General features: G+C 41.9%; 1 protein-coding gene across 5 annotated transcripts in view; it reads right to left on the bottom strand.

The window, feature by feature from the left end:
- LOC126198437 (uncharacterized) overlaps positions 1–8,993 on the bottom strand; it is a 111,798-nt gene extending 102,805 nt beyond the window's left edge. For all 5 annotated transcript variants that reach the window (XM_049934752.1, XM_049934751.1, XM_049934755.1 and 2 more), the window contains exons 1-2: positions 8,836–8,993; positions 4,265–4,340 (exon numbers count right to left, since the gene is read on the bottom strand). In XM_049934752.1, the coding sequence (XP_049790709.1) occupies positions 4,265–4,328 (64 nt within the window). In that variant the 5' untranslated portion in view covers positions 4,329–4,340; positions 8,836–8,993. The remainder of the gene's footprint in view (positions 1–4,264; positions 4,341–8,835) is intronic.
- Between the last annotated feature and the right edge of the window lie 5,333 nt (positions 8,994–14,326).

The raw sequence follows: 14,326 nt of genomic DNA, 5'->3' as shown, positions 1-14,326 counted from the left end.
AAGCTCCTGTCGTTAGGCTAATGCCACAGTGGTGCACTGGGTCGAGTAAACGCAACACTGAGGGTGCCGCTGAACCATAAACCAGATTCCCATAGTCAACACGGGATTGAACAAGGGCTCTGTAGAGCTGCAGCAGCGTAGAGCGATCTGCAGCCCAGTTGGTGTTGCTCAGGCTGTGGAGGGCATTGAGGTGCTGCCAGCACTTCCACTTAAGCTGACGGAGGTGAGGAAGCCATGGCACCAACTTGGATACGGAATATACGAAGCGACAGGAAATTTTGGATAAAAATTGGGAGCAGGACTCTGAGACCCCACTCATATAATGTGCCAAAGATATGATGTCGCCAGGTTGTGTCATACACTTTTCGTAAATCGAAAAAGACGGCAACCAGATGTTGGCATCTGGAAAAGGCTATTCGGATCGTAGGCTCGAGGGACACAAGATTATCAGTGGTAGAGCTACCCTGGTGGAAGCTGCCCTGACATTGAGCCAGTAGGCCACATGACTCCAGGACGCAACCCAACCGCCAACACATCACACTATCAAGCAGCTTACAAAGAACATTGGTGAGCCTGATGGGCTGATAGCTATCCACATCAAGCAGGTTTTTACCAGGTTTGAGCACTGGAATCGTGGTGCTCTCTCGACATTGCGATGAAGAGATACCTTCACACCAGACCCAGTTGAAGATGACGAGATGTTGCTTGTAGTCAGATGAGAGATGTTAAATCGTCTGACTGTGGATCCGATCTGGCCCAGAGGCAATATCGGGGCAATGTGCAAAGGCACTGAGGAGCTCCCACTCTGTATATGGAGCGTTATTCACTGTGGCATGTAGTGAACACGAGGACTTTCCCTTCCAGCCGCCGTTCGAGAGTGCGAAAGGCCGGAGGGTAATTCTCCAACGCAGACGCTCGAGGATAGTGCTCGGCAATCGCATTTGTGTCGGTAGATAATACGCCATTTATGTTAACGCTCGGAACACCTGTTGCGTTCTGGTACCTGAAAACATGTTTGACCCTTGCCCAGACTTGGGAAGGTGACGTATGGCACACAATGGTCGAGACAAAAATCTCCCAACACTCCTGCTTCCGTCGTCTGATAAGTTGACAAACGCGGGCACGGATCCGTTTAAAGGCTATGAGGTGCTCCACGGAAGGGTGCCGCTTAAGCCGCTGTAGAGCTCGCCGACACTCCGTAATTGCTTCAGCAACTTTCGGCTACCACCAAGGGACTGCCTTTTGCCGGGGGCACCCCTGAAGAGTGGGGATCACGTTTTCTGCTGCAGAAAGGATTGTTGTAGTCACCTGCTCAAACCATCACATCGATGTACCCATGTGGACGAGATTCAATGGCGATAGCAGAGGTGAAAGTTTCCCCAGGCCACCTGGTTTAAAGCCCATTTGGGCAAGTGTCCATGGGCCTGATGCCGGGGCAGTGACAGGAAGATGGGGAAGTGGTCACTACCACACAGGTCGTCGTGTGCTCTCCAGTGGATAGATGGGAGAAGTTCTGGCCTGCAAATTGATAAATAAATGGCCGAGTAACTACCATGAGCCACACTGAAACGTGTGGTGGCCCCAGTATTTAAGAGGCAGAGGTCGAACTGAGACAGTGAAGTTTCGATGTCTCTGCCTCGGCCAGTAAACATGGTGCCACCCCACAACGGGTTATGAGCATTATAATCTCCCAAAAGTATGAAAGGTTTAGGGAGTTGATCAATCAGTACAGGAAATACGTTCAGAGGCACTGCACCATCTGGAGGAAAATATACATTGCAGACAGTTATTTCATGCGTCGTCCTTATTCTGACAGCCACAGCTTGAAGAGGGGTTTGAAGGGGCAGCGTTTCACTACAGACTGAGTTTAGAACATAAACGCAAACTCCACCTGACACTCAATTATAGTCGCTACAGTTCCTGTAATATCCCATATAGGTGCGGAGGGCAGGGGTCCGCACTGCCAGGAACCAATATTCCTGGAGGGCAATGCAGAAAGCAGGTGTAAAGCTTAACAGTTGTCATAGCTCAGCCAGGCAGTGGAAAAAACTGCTGCAATTCCACTGGAGGATGATATTATCGTGAGACTGGGAAGGCATGGAACATTCAATGAAGCAGTTTAGGCCCCAGGGTCACCTGCTGCCACAGACTTATTGCCTGAGCAGTCTACATCCATTGTGTCTGAGGGTCCGGTGAGATCTAGGTCCTTAGCAGACTCCAGAATCTCCACCTCATCCGCAGGCGCAGAGCTTGTAGGTAGCGGTGGTGTGGGTGCCACCGCAGTTCCCTTGGTCTTGGGGATTTTCTTTTTTTATTTCTCTCGCTGCTCCTTGGGTTTTCCTGGCTGGGACGACTTCACTGGCTCAGTCTCCGGGACTGCGGGTAAGCGTAAAGCCCTATGACCAACTGCTTTTGGGCTCTTCAGACACTGGCGGGTGTCATCTCTCCCACTAGCAGAAACCTGGGAATGGAGTGACCCAAGGGACCTTTTCCTAGTGAGAGGAACCAAAGAAGACTTACGCTTCTCTGGCGCAGAAGTGGGGACTGATATCCCCAATGGTTGGGGGTTGCTCCCGAAGTAGGTGGTGCAGGAGCAACGGGGAGGAAGGAGCCCCCACCATCAAGGGGGCAGGTGTAGTCTTTCAGCTCTGAGAAGTGACTGGGGTTGGCGAAGCTGATGGTGCTAGAACTGCTGTAGCAGCAGTGTAAGACAATGTCGTACGTACAGGATGTAGGCGTTCAAATTTCCTCTTAGCCTCAGTGTAGATCAGTCTGTCCAGGGTCTTGTACTCCATGATTTCCCTTTCTTTCTGGAGAATCCTGCAGTCAGGCAAGCAAGGCAAATGGTGCTCTCCGCAATTGACACAGATGGGAGGCGGGGCACACGGAGTATTGGGGTGTGATGGGTGTCCACAATCTCCACATGTGACACTGGAAGTACAGCGGGGAGACATAATGCCGAAATTCCAGCATGTAAAGCACCGCATTGGGGGACGGATATAAGGCTTTACATCACAGCAGCAGACCATCACCTTGACCTTCTCGGGTAATGTATCTCCCTCGAAGGCCAAGATGAAGGCACCGGTGGCAATGTGATTATCCTTCGGACCCCAGTGAACACGCCGAACGAAATGTACGCCTCGCCACTCTAAACTGGCGTGCAGCTCATCGTCAGACTGCAAAATAAGGTCATTGTGAAATATTAGCCTGAAGTTCCTCCCATGGTGTGGACAGGGAGGAGAACGATTTGGGGTCATACTTCTGTGCGTTGAACTGAGCCCGTGAACGCTTAGAGACTGCTGGTGTTTGACCACCAGCAAGAGATGATGTACTACTCTTCATCACGTGTCATCCGCCCTGATGCCACCCACTCCAAGCAGGGGCTCTCCCCAAAAGTGCCACCCAGCCGCAGCAAAGGCCACCTGGCAGGATGGCCATTTGTGGGAGTCCTGATGCCCCAGGGTGACGGGCATCTACTCCTCAGCATACGTGAGAAGTTAACGGCGCAGCAGAGCAATCCCTGTGTGGTCAGGGAGCTACAACCAACAAAGTGCATGGCAGCCCAACCACAATGGACTGGCTACCGTGCTGGATATTAGGTGCAGACAAGTCCATTATCATCGTAAGCATAGAAAACAATCCTGCACAATTGATGGAAATATATGCACCCAGGAGGGTGACCTCACCCAACAGTTGCAGAATGAGCAGAAGTGCAGACCCACGTCGACGAAAGATGCGATAGGTCTCAGCGTACGATGGACAAGATGCACAATGTAAGGCATCCTTCCTCAATTGCCTCGCTCTTCGGGAAAATTTTAAAAAATGGAGGTCAAACCCTACAGGGGACCATCACATAAAGACCGAAACGTGTGAGACTCCTTTTAGTCGCCTCTTACGACAGGCAGAAATACCTAGGGCCTATTATAGCCCCCGGACCCACAGGGGGTTCAAATATGTATGAAACATTAAACATTCACCTGAAGAAGTGAAAATGCTGAGCAAGCAACCAATTTTATTAAAGTTGCAGGTTTGCTGAATTAAAAACGGGTATATATTTCTTAAGACATTTACAGGAGTATAAACTCATCCTTAAAACACATTAAATCCTGTTAATTGTTTGTAAGTTTGATACTATGGTATGACAAAGGTCTATAGAAATTCAAAAGAAGGCTAAGTATTGTACCTCTAAATGTATCAATCATCGTGAATTAAAAACAAATCACTTTCACAATGTGATAACATTAAACACATAGTCAGTACTTACGTGACCCTGAAGACTGGACTGGAGAGACAACAGCAATTTGTTTATAATTGGGTGGTAGAGCCATTCTAAGCTGAAACTGCAAAAATATGATTCCATAAATATGCAACACATTCAAGTATCAAGAAGAAAAGACAATAAAGGCAAATATTAACTGACCTCCAATTTTACATCCCTAGTTTTGGTTCTAAGTGCATAGACAAGTTAGATTACAAACAATATTTTGACAGATAAGAACAAAACTGAAACTTCCAAAATAATCAAAACTGTATGCCAGATCAGCCGTGTTTAGATAATCTGGTTAAAATATTGCCTGGCAAGACAAAGACCAAGTTCAGGTACCAGTCTAGCACATGCAACAGAAAAGATTATTTGCAGTAGCTTTCGCATTCTTGTTCTTTCTCTAATGAATGTACACACATTCTCTCATACTACCACACAGCCACCCAAATGTACAGACCTGAGGTGAGACTAACTGTTGATTAGCAATTACTAAGAACAGCTGCCTTTCGGATGGAGGTGGGGAGGGAGTGGGGAACGACATATGAAGCGAGGAGAGAGTTGAGGGGTGGTGTTAGGCAGGTCTTTTGACAGATGACTCAGTGGCTGCACAACAATACAAAGGAGTTAAGAGGGAAGAGAACTGAAGAAAGGGAGAGAAAAGGCGAGGGAGGGAGAGAAGAGGCGAGGGAGGGAGAGAAGAGGCGAGGGCAAGGTGGAGGGAGAGGGCAAGGGGGATAGGGAGGGGGAGGGAGGGAGAGAAGAGGGGAGGAAAAGGGGGAGGGGGTACGAATGGGGAGGGGGATAGGGGGGATGGGGAGGGGGAGGGGGATAGGGAGGGAGGGTAGAGGGGGAAAGGGAGACGGAGGGGGAGAGGGGGGATGGGGAGGGGGATAGGGAGGGAAGGTAGAGGGGGAAAGGGAGATGGAGGGGGAGAGGGGGGATGGGGAGGGGATAGGGAGGGAGGGTAGAGGGGGAAAGGGAGAGGAAGGGGGAGAGAGGTGGAGAGGGAGAATCTGAACAGGTAAGGAGTGGTGTGGAGAGAAGAGAGGTTGTAAAAGGTAATGTGAGGCAGTACGAAACAGGTTAGTGGAGACTTAGGGCAGGAGGATTCTGAGGCATATTTATAGATCCACTGTTCATATCAAGTGCATCTACCACCAACAGTACCTCCACTTTGACAGCTGCCACCCACTTCATGTCAAAAAGTTACTTCCTTACAGCCTCACCACCCATGGACATTGCATCTGCAGTGGAAAGCAGGAGTTGTTGAAATATACTGATAATCTTACCAGATCCTTTACTGATAGATAATATCCTATCTACCTCATCCATAAACAGATCACCTGTGCCATCTCCTTCTCTTGACACCAATAAACCTGTTAACCAGCCTCGTAACACCGTTCCTCTGATCATCCAGTATCAAGCTTGACTTGAAAAGCACAACCACACCACTCACAAGCACTTCAACTAACTCTCATCATGTCATGAGATGAGGCATATTCTACCCAGAATCCTACCCACATCGCCCAAATTAGTGCTCCGCCACCCACTCAACCTCCAGAATATCAGAATATTCTTTCCTATTCCCATTGTAATCCTGCACCCCATGGATTATTCCCTTGTGGTCAACACAAGTGATAGTCCTGTCCCATACACCCACCCACCACTTCCTATCACAGTCCAGTCACAACTATTTCCCAGCCTATAAAAGGCTGGGCCATGCGCGAAAGCAGCCATGTTGTAAATCAGCTATTTTGCAATTACTATACAGTATTCCATTTGGGCAAGACAAGTAACCAACTGTTCACAGGAATGACCACCACCAAATCGTGGCAATCCACAAACTTGAGCATCCAGTTGCCGAACATGCTATGCACAACAACACAAGTGATTTCAAACCAGCTGCTTCACTATGCAAGCAACATGCATAATGTGTTTCAGCACTTGTTTCTCTGAACTACACAGATAGGAGTCCAATACCTAACTTTTACTGGAAATACACATAGGAACCCTATGCTACAACACAAGGCCTGTCAGCAGATGAACTATGTAAAGCAGAGACCTTTACCACAACTTTGGGGTGAGCAAACATTTTTCCTGCCAAAACCATTGTACACCCCCCTCCTCCCCCCCCCCCCCATGAACCATGGGCCTTGCCATTGGTGGGGAGGCTTGCGTGCCTCAGTGATACAAATAGCTGTACCGTAGGTGCAACAACAACAGAGGGGTATCTGTTGAGAGGTCAGACAAACATGTGGTTCCTGAAGAGGGGCAGCAGCCTTTTTAGTAGTATCAGGGGCAACAGTCTGGATGATTGACTGATCTGGCCTTGTAACACTAACCAAAATGGCCTTGCTGTGCTGGTACTGCGGATGGCTGAAAGCAAGGAGGAACTACAGCCATAATTTTTCCCGAGGGCATGCAGCTTTGCTATATGGTTAAATGATGATGGCGTAAAATATTCAGGAGATAAAATAGTCTCCCATTGGGATCTCCGGGCGGAGACTACTCAGGTGGACACTGTTATCAGGAGAAAGTAAACTGGCGTTCTACAAATTAGAGCTTGGAATGTCAGATCCCTTAATCAGGCAGGTAGGTTCGAAAATTTAAAATGGGAAATGGATAGGTTAAAGTTAGATATAGTGGGAATTAGTGAAGTTCGGCGGCAGGAGGAACAAGACTTTTGGTCAGGTGAATACAGGGATATAAATACAAAATCAAATAGGGGTAACGCAGCAGTAGGTTTAATAATGAATAAAAAAATAGGAGTGCAGGTAAGCTACTATAAACAGTAGGTTGTAATAATAATAACAATAATTATTATTATTATGTTTCGTTTGACTCAACTGGTGCATTTCTTTCAATGGGTGTTTTAACATGGAAGCTGAACCATTTGTCTTCCCTCGTAGATCTTCATTCAATTGTGTAAGAAAGAATAACTGAAATGCAGAATGAAAAATTTCCATTACACAAGCAGGATTTGATCCCGCTTCATTTTGGTTTCCAGGCATGGGCACTAGCACTGGAACACCAAGCCCGACTCGAATATACAAGCTTGCTAACTAACCTAATACTTCCCTGACAAGTGAAATGGAGGAAAGGTGATACTTATACTGAAGGTCACGAGTAACCTCATGAATGCTACAAACCAATGACCTGTAAGTTTACTTGGTAAATTTTCTGGTTGGCTGATAAAGACAACTGAAGAACACTGAATATATCACTTAGGAACTTCAATGTATGAATGTCGACAGCTGAAATCTTTTTAGATGTAGGGAAAGTCTGAAAGCAGAATTTATGCAGGACGATTCAAAAGACTGCATGTATACTGGACTGTTACAACCAACTCATATCTAGCTTTTTACATAGGAGATGGTTCTCCAGTCACTATTAAACAGTGATCGGTCAACTGTCCAACTCACTGATGACAGTTTTTTTCACAATCCGAAGGATGCTCATGGCAAATATTCACCAAAATCATGCCAGCTGAATATCACTGTTAAACGGTGTTGGAAGCAGGCCTACAAGGCCAAGATGAAACCACAGACGGCCAGTGCAGTATATTTTAGAAAATAATGACATTCATTGCAAAATCCTGGGACTACACAACAGAGAGATACTGATAATGGAAACGTCCGATTCCACCCGTCTGGTTTGACTAATGACGTCACCAATATGGCGGAAACGACCATTCACAATAACTCCAAATCGAGACTATGACATCATTAGATAAACAAGACAACAAACACAAAAATAGATCGTAAAACCATCAAACACATATTCCTCCAAAAATATAATCAAACTATCGAAACAAGCGGTGGAAATAGGGGGTTTCTGGGTGGGGACAAACTAAAAATAAACACACGCCACTAATCCAAATGACAAAAAATATAACATAAAACGACCACAACATTCCCAAAATCAACCAAAAACAATATCAACTGGATTCGAACACTTCACTTGACCCATACTTCAGGGTCACATTAGACAAATGCTCTTCCACAAGCATGTGTAGAATCTGCCGCTTTTTAAAAGGAACAAACTAAATGTGTCAACCAAACTCTAAACTAGTTAAGGGCATGACGCTGTCCAAAATGCTTCAGGGAAGTTCCATCGACGTTAACCAGCCACGACCATTTTATTGAAATGCAAGTAAATCCAAACAAATGCATTTGGCGGAGTCTAGGAAAGAATGGGTACTGCTGAAGGACAGACCTCCACATAGATGTGTCAGAAGAGGTCATTACGAAATGCTCGGTCACACAACACAGCATGACCGAATAGGTTCTGGAATGTTACTAGATAGGAGCTATCCTTAATTAACGTGACGGCATGACATTTCTTACTGAATACGTAGCTTCAGACCTCTGCAGAAGCATATAGGTCCAGTTCCGTTTTCTAATAACAGAAAAAGATTTGAGAAGTGGGATGATGCGGGAAAATTAACGTATAGTAAGCATGGAACGATAACAATAACACTGACAAGTTTGTTTTCACTGATCTCAATATTGTTATACATAGAAATGAATGCATTTTAGTAACACTGTATATTTCTGGAAACAAAGGCTTACCTGTTTTGACAAATGGTCCCAATTAAATAAATCTTTCCACTCAACAATCAAGTGAAAATAGGTACCACAACTTGTCACTGTAACCAAACTCCTCTGTTACATTACCGCGGCCATCATGGCTACCAAGCGGCACCACGGCTGCGGACAAGTAAATATCTTTGTAAAAGTCTGCGACAACTTTGGAATATATTTACACTTGTATTCCGGGGTAGCAAATCCAGGTGCCGATCGGTTGCGCTCTGCTGGACTTTGGGTTTGCAACTCGTAGCGCTTCCTGGTGGCAGACAGTGAAAGCTTAGTTGTAGTTCACTTTTAGGACAAGGAGCTGTTTGATTCATTTCGGGCGAATTCAGACCTGTATGTTAATTACTGAAGTTTGTAATCTCCTGTACATTGTCACAGTCTTCGTATCAAAATGTGTCAAAATGCCTAGGCCGCTTATGCATTTTTAGGACCTAAAGTTTACGGTAAAGAAGGAGTTCACAAAAAATTCCTCGAAAATGTATCCCACAGCTAAAAGCATGGTTAAGTTCTCCCCAGGTTAAGAGTAATCTTTCAAGAAAGAAGTATTCAAGTTCTTACTATCCTAACTGACTAATAATATATATCTTTCTGACTGCAGAGGACTATGCAGATAGATTGGCCTGAATATTGCATTTATCGCTAAAGGCTGCACAAAACGTCGCGGACACTGGATCCTTTCATTAACCTGCAGCTAAATTTGATCTTTAAGTGGCGCAACTTGATGTAGTTCTATCGAGAAGTTCGGATCCAATCACAGCAGTTTATGAGTAGCTTTGTATTTTTATCAATCATTTCTTTCAGCGGGTTGAATCTGTCAGTAACACAAGGACTTGTAAACATGTTTCACGATCCTGGAGTTACAGAAGTATTTATTAAGTATTTCATTGGAGCAGACAATCGGAAACTGTCATTGTGACTCAAGCTAGTTAGATTAATGAATCTGTTATTAGCGCAAGATCTAAACAATACCATTGTTTATGTAGTTTTTGCCAATGTATGAAATACCGTATTTTAAAAATTCAACCCACTGTTTTATAGTGCAAAATCTCAGTAGGAAGTTTTCTTGCTAAACAACTTTCCTATGAAGTTGCCAGTAAGATGCAAACCCTGTCGCAGTAATTCAGGATCACTGATTATTAAGATTACTGTAGTATCATACAACAGTGTGAGTTTTTGTTGGAATTATGTAATACATTTATATCGGATATGAGAAAGTTCCAGAACATCGTTCTAGAATAAGTTATATCGAGTATGTTCGAGAAGTATCGATTGTGGTGACAGCTATGTTTGTGTATATATGCGTGAGTATGAGGCGCAATAGATAGTCTTCGTGTGTCTTTTATGAAGTGAACCTATGTATATTTTAATAAAGTATTTTATAAGTAAAAGTGTGAACGTGATTCAAAACATGGTAGCAGAGCGTGGTTGTTGAAAAGAAAAGTAGAAGTTAAATATTATATTGTGGCCGTCGCGTGTTATTCAGAAAGTTCGACATGGCTGATATAACTATTCCTGTATTTGATGGCGAGGACTATGGGAACTGGAAGCAGCGGATAATCATGTACCTAAAAATGAAGAAATGTCATACAGTGATTACGAGGGCAAAAGTGAGCTCAGACAACGAAACGTGGGATGAAGAGGACTTGAAGGCTATCAACTATATTTATGGTGCAATCACAAATAAGCAACTAGAATTCGTGAGTGACAGAGAAAGTGCTTTCGAGATCATGAAGAAATTTGATGAATTATATTCGAAAGAGTCTACAGCCCTTCAAATATTATGCAGAAACAAGTTGGACAAATTGAGGTTAAGTGATTACAGTGATACGGGGACATTTTTCAGTGCATTTGAAAAAACAGTAAATGAGCTAAAATCTGCAGGCGCTAAAGTAACGGAAAAGGAGAAGTTAAATTATATGCTGCGAACGTTACCAGAGTCAATGAGCTATATTGGGGACTTAGTGGACGTCTTGAAGGAAGAGGACCAGACAGTTGAATACGTTAAAAGTAAGATTCAATTATTGAATGCAAAAACTGGAAATTAAGAGGTAAAATCAAATGTATTTCACACAGAAAGAAAATTGAATTCAAGAAATCAGGAGCAAGTATGTTATCGATGCGGCAAAGCAGGTCACTTCAAACGTGATTGTAACCAGGGAAGAACAAGTAACAGAGGCACATGGCATCGTGGAGTACATTTTCAAAGTAGCGACAGAGGTAATGGAAATATGCAGCGTGGAGGCTATAGCAATGTACAGCGTGGAAATTACGGCAACATGCAGCGTGGAGGTTATGGCAGCAGGCAACGTGGTCGAGGAGAGCAGCATGGTTTTAGCAGCGGTCGGCATCACAGCAAGCAAGGTTACCATCAGAGTGATCATGGTATGAGTAGTTTTATAACAGAGGTTAATTCTATGATAGGTCAAAATAGAACAGTAGAGTCAAGTAACAACAATCAAATTCAAATCAATTGGTTATTAGACAGTGGCTGTACTGATCATGTTATTAATAATGAGGAATATTTTTCTAAGAGTATAACTTTAAAAAAACCTATAAATGTAAAAATTGCTGATGGAAAAATTTTGCAAGCTACTAAAGTTGGTAATGTAATTAGTAATTTTCCTGTCTATGATCAAAATGGTTCCAATTAATATGCGAGATGTTTTCTTTGTAAAAGACATAGACAAAAACTTGATCAGTTATGCCAAAATCACAGATAATCATAAAATTGTATCGGGAGGGAATAATGCTAAAATTTTTGATAAAGCTAATGGATTGATTGCGATTGCATGGAAAGAGAGTCGGTTGTATAAAATGAGTAGTACTATTAATAAAGGAGAAGTTAATGTTAATGTTATGAGTAAAGACAATAATATGACAACAAAGGAAAAATGGCATCGCATTTTGGGACATGTTAATTTCAATTATCTAAATACTTTATGTAAACATCAATTGTTAGATGTGGTTCCTTCAGAACTAGAATCAGAATTTATGAAATGTAAAATCTGTATCGAAAACAAAATGCATAATGTTCCTTTTAAAAATAATAGAACCAAAGCAAAAGAAATCTTAGAAATTGTTCACACAGATCTAAATGGGCCTCACTCAACTACTGGAATGCATGGGGAAAGATATTTTCATTCTTTCATTGATGATTGCAGTAAGGCAGCTCGTGTTTACACCATAAAATCTAAAGATCAAGTATACAATTGTTTTGTAGAGTATATTAATGAAGTTGAGAATCTCACTGGGAAAACTGTTAAAAAGATAAGATGTGACAATGGGAAGGAATATTTAAATCAAAATGTCTATGAATTTGTGAGACAAAAAGGAATTGTATTGAATGCTTGTCCACCTTATGTGCATGAGCTTAATGGTACTGCTGAAAGGTATAACAGATCCATCATGGACATGTCTCGGTGTCTGCTAGCCGAAGTGCGAGTAGACAAGAGATTTTGGCCTGAAGTGGTTTGTGCAGCAGCTTACCTCAAAAACAGAACTTTAGCTAACACCATTGAAAAGAAAACTCCTTATGAGATATTACTGGGGAAAAGACCTAATGTTAATCATTTGAAATTGTATGGGAGTAGAGTTTTTGTAAGAGTACCTGAGCAACTGAGGAAGTCAAAATGGGATAGGAAAGCCGATCTGGGGGTTTTAATGAGTTATTGTGAAGTAGGCTACACAGTGCTAATAAATAATAAGATAGTTGTTGCTCGACATGTGGACATTGTTGAAAGTGGTGTTAAATGTATTGGGTTTAAAGATTATGATTCAGTAAGTGAATATTTTAGTGATTCTGAACACGAAAGTATAGAAAATGAAACTGAACTAATAGAAAAACAGAAGGAAATTGAGAAAAATGAAAAGCTTTCTGATAATCATGAACCAGAGAAAGTACTTGGGTTGAGGAGATCATCTAGAGAAAGAAAACCAAAAATATTAAATGATTATGTTTACAGCAACTTTATTTATGTAAACTTTTGCAGTGCAAATAGTCCGGAAAGCTTTGAGGAGGCGATTAACAGCGCCGAATCAAACTATTGGGAAAAAGCGATGAATAAGAAAATTGATTGTTTGAACAAAAACAAAACATGGGAATTAGTAGATAAACCAGTTGATAAAGAAGCCATTGATGTAAAGTGGGTTTTCACAAAGAAATCTGAAAGTGTTTACAAAGCAAGATTAGTTGTCAGGGGGTTTCAACAAAAAGAAGTCGTCGAGGATATTTATTCTCCAGTAACCAATATGCAAACATTAAAGATTTTGTTGTCAAGAAGGTTTGGTTATAGAACAAATGGACGTAGAGACTGCGTTTCTAAATTGTAAAGTTTTATCTGAAGTTTATGTAAAGCAGCCAAGAGGATATGATGATGGTACGGATAGAGTCTGTAAATTGTATAAAGCATTGTATGGTTTGCGAGAAAGCTCACGAGCTTGGTACAATTGTCTTGATGAGTTTTTAAGAAGTTTAGGTTTGTATTGCGAGATGGAGATGTCTTGATTTATTTGATTATTTTTGTCGACGATTTGCTCATTTGCTGTGTGAAAAAAGAAAAAATTGTTAAGATTAAGAACTTATTGTCAAAACGATTTAATATGAAAGATTTAGGTGAGGTAAAAAGATATCTTGGGATCGATATTAATTATGATTGTGAAACAAGAGTTATGAGTTTGAGTCAAGAAAAGTATATTGATTCGTTAGCTGCAAAATATAAAATTGAAGATTCGATCTTGTACAAAACTCCAATGGAAGTAAATTTAAAGTTAGAACCAGCGTATGAAGATTGTAATGACGTTAGATATAGAAACTTGATAGGTGCACTCTTGTACGTAAGTTCGGGTACTAGACCAGATATTAGCTATAGTGTGAATTACTTGAGCAGATTCCAAAGTTGTTACAGTAGTACTCATTTTAAATATGCTTTGAGAATTTTGAAATATTTATATTTAACTAAAGATTTGAAATTAAACTATTGTAGGAATGAAAGTGCTGAGATATTAGATTGTTTTGTGGATTCAGATTGGGCAGGTGATAGTGTGGATAGAAAGTCAACTTCTGGTTATGTAATTAGATTATTTGGTAATGTTGTATTTTGGAAGTCAAGAAAACAAGCGAGTGTTACAAAGGCTTCAACTTTCGCAGAATATGTAGCATTGTCTGAAGCTGTAAGCGAGGTGAAACTTATACATGATATTTTAGACATTTTTAATGTTAAATTTGAAAAATCTATTGTCATATATGAAGATAATTCAGGAGCATTAAATATAGCGAAGTTTGGTAATTTTACAAAGAATTCAAAGTACATAGAAGTGCATTACCATTTTGTGAATGAGTATTATTTACAGGGACTCATTGATATTGTTAAAGTAGATTCAAATGAAAATGTTGCAGATATATTCACAAAGTCGTTATGTAAAGAAAAATTCATTAAAATTGGGAATATGTTAAACATCGCGATATAAA

The sequence above is a fragment of the Schistocerca nitens genome, chromosome 8 (assembly GCF_023898315.1).
Source record: "Schistocerca nitens isolate TAMUIC-IGC-003100 chromosome 8, iqSchNite1.1, whole genome shotgun sequence".
NCBI lineage: Eukaryota > Metazoa > Arthropoda > Insecta > Orthoptera > Acrididae > Schistocerca > Schistocerca nitens.
This window is presented reverse-complemented; position numbering and strand designations above follow the sequence as displayed.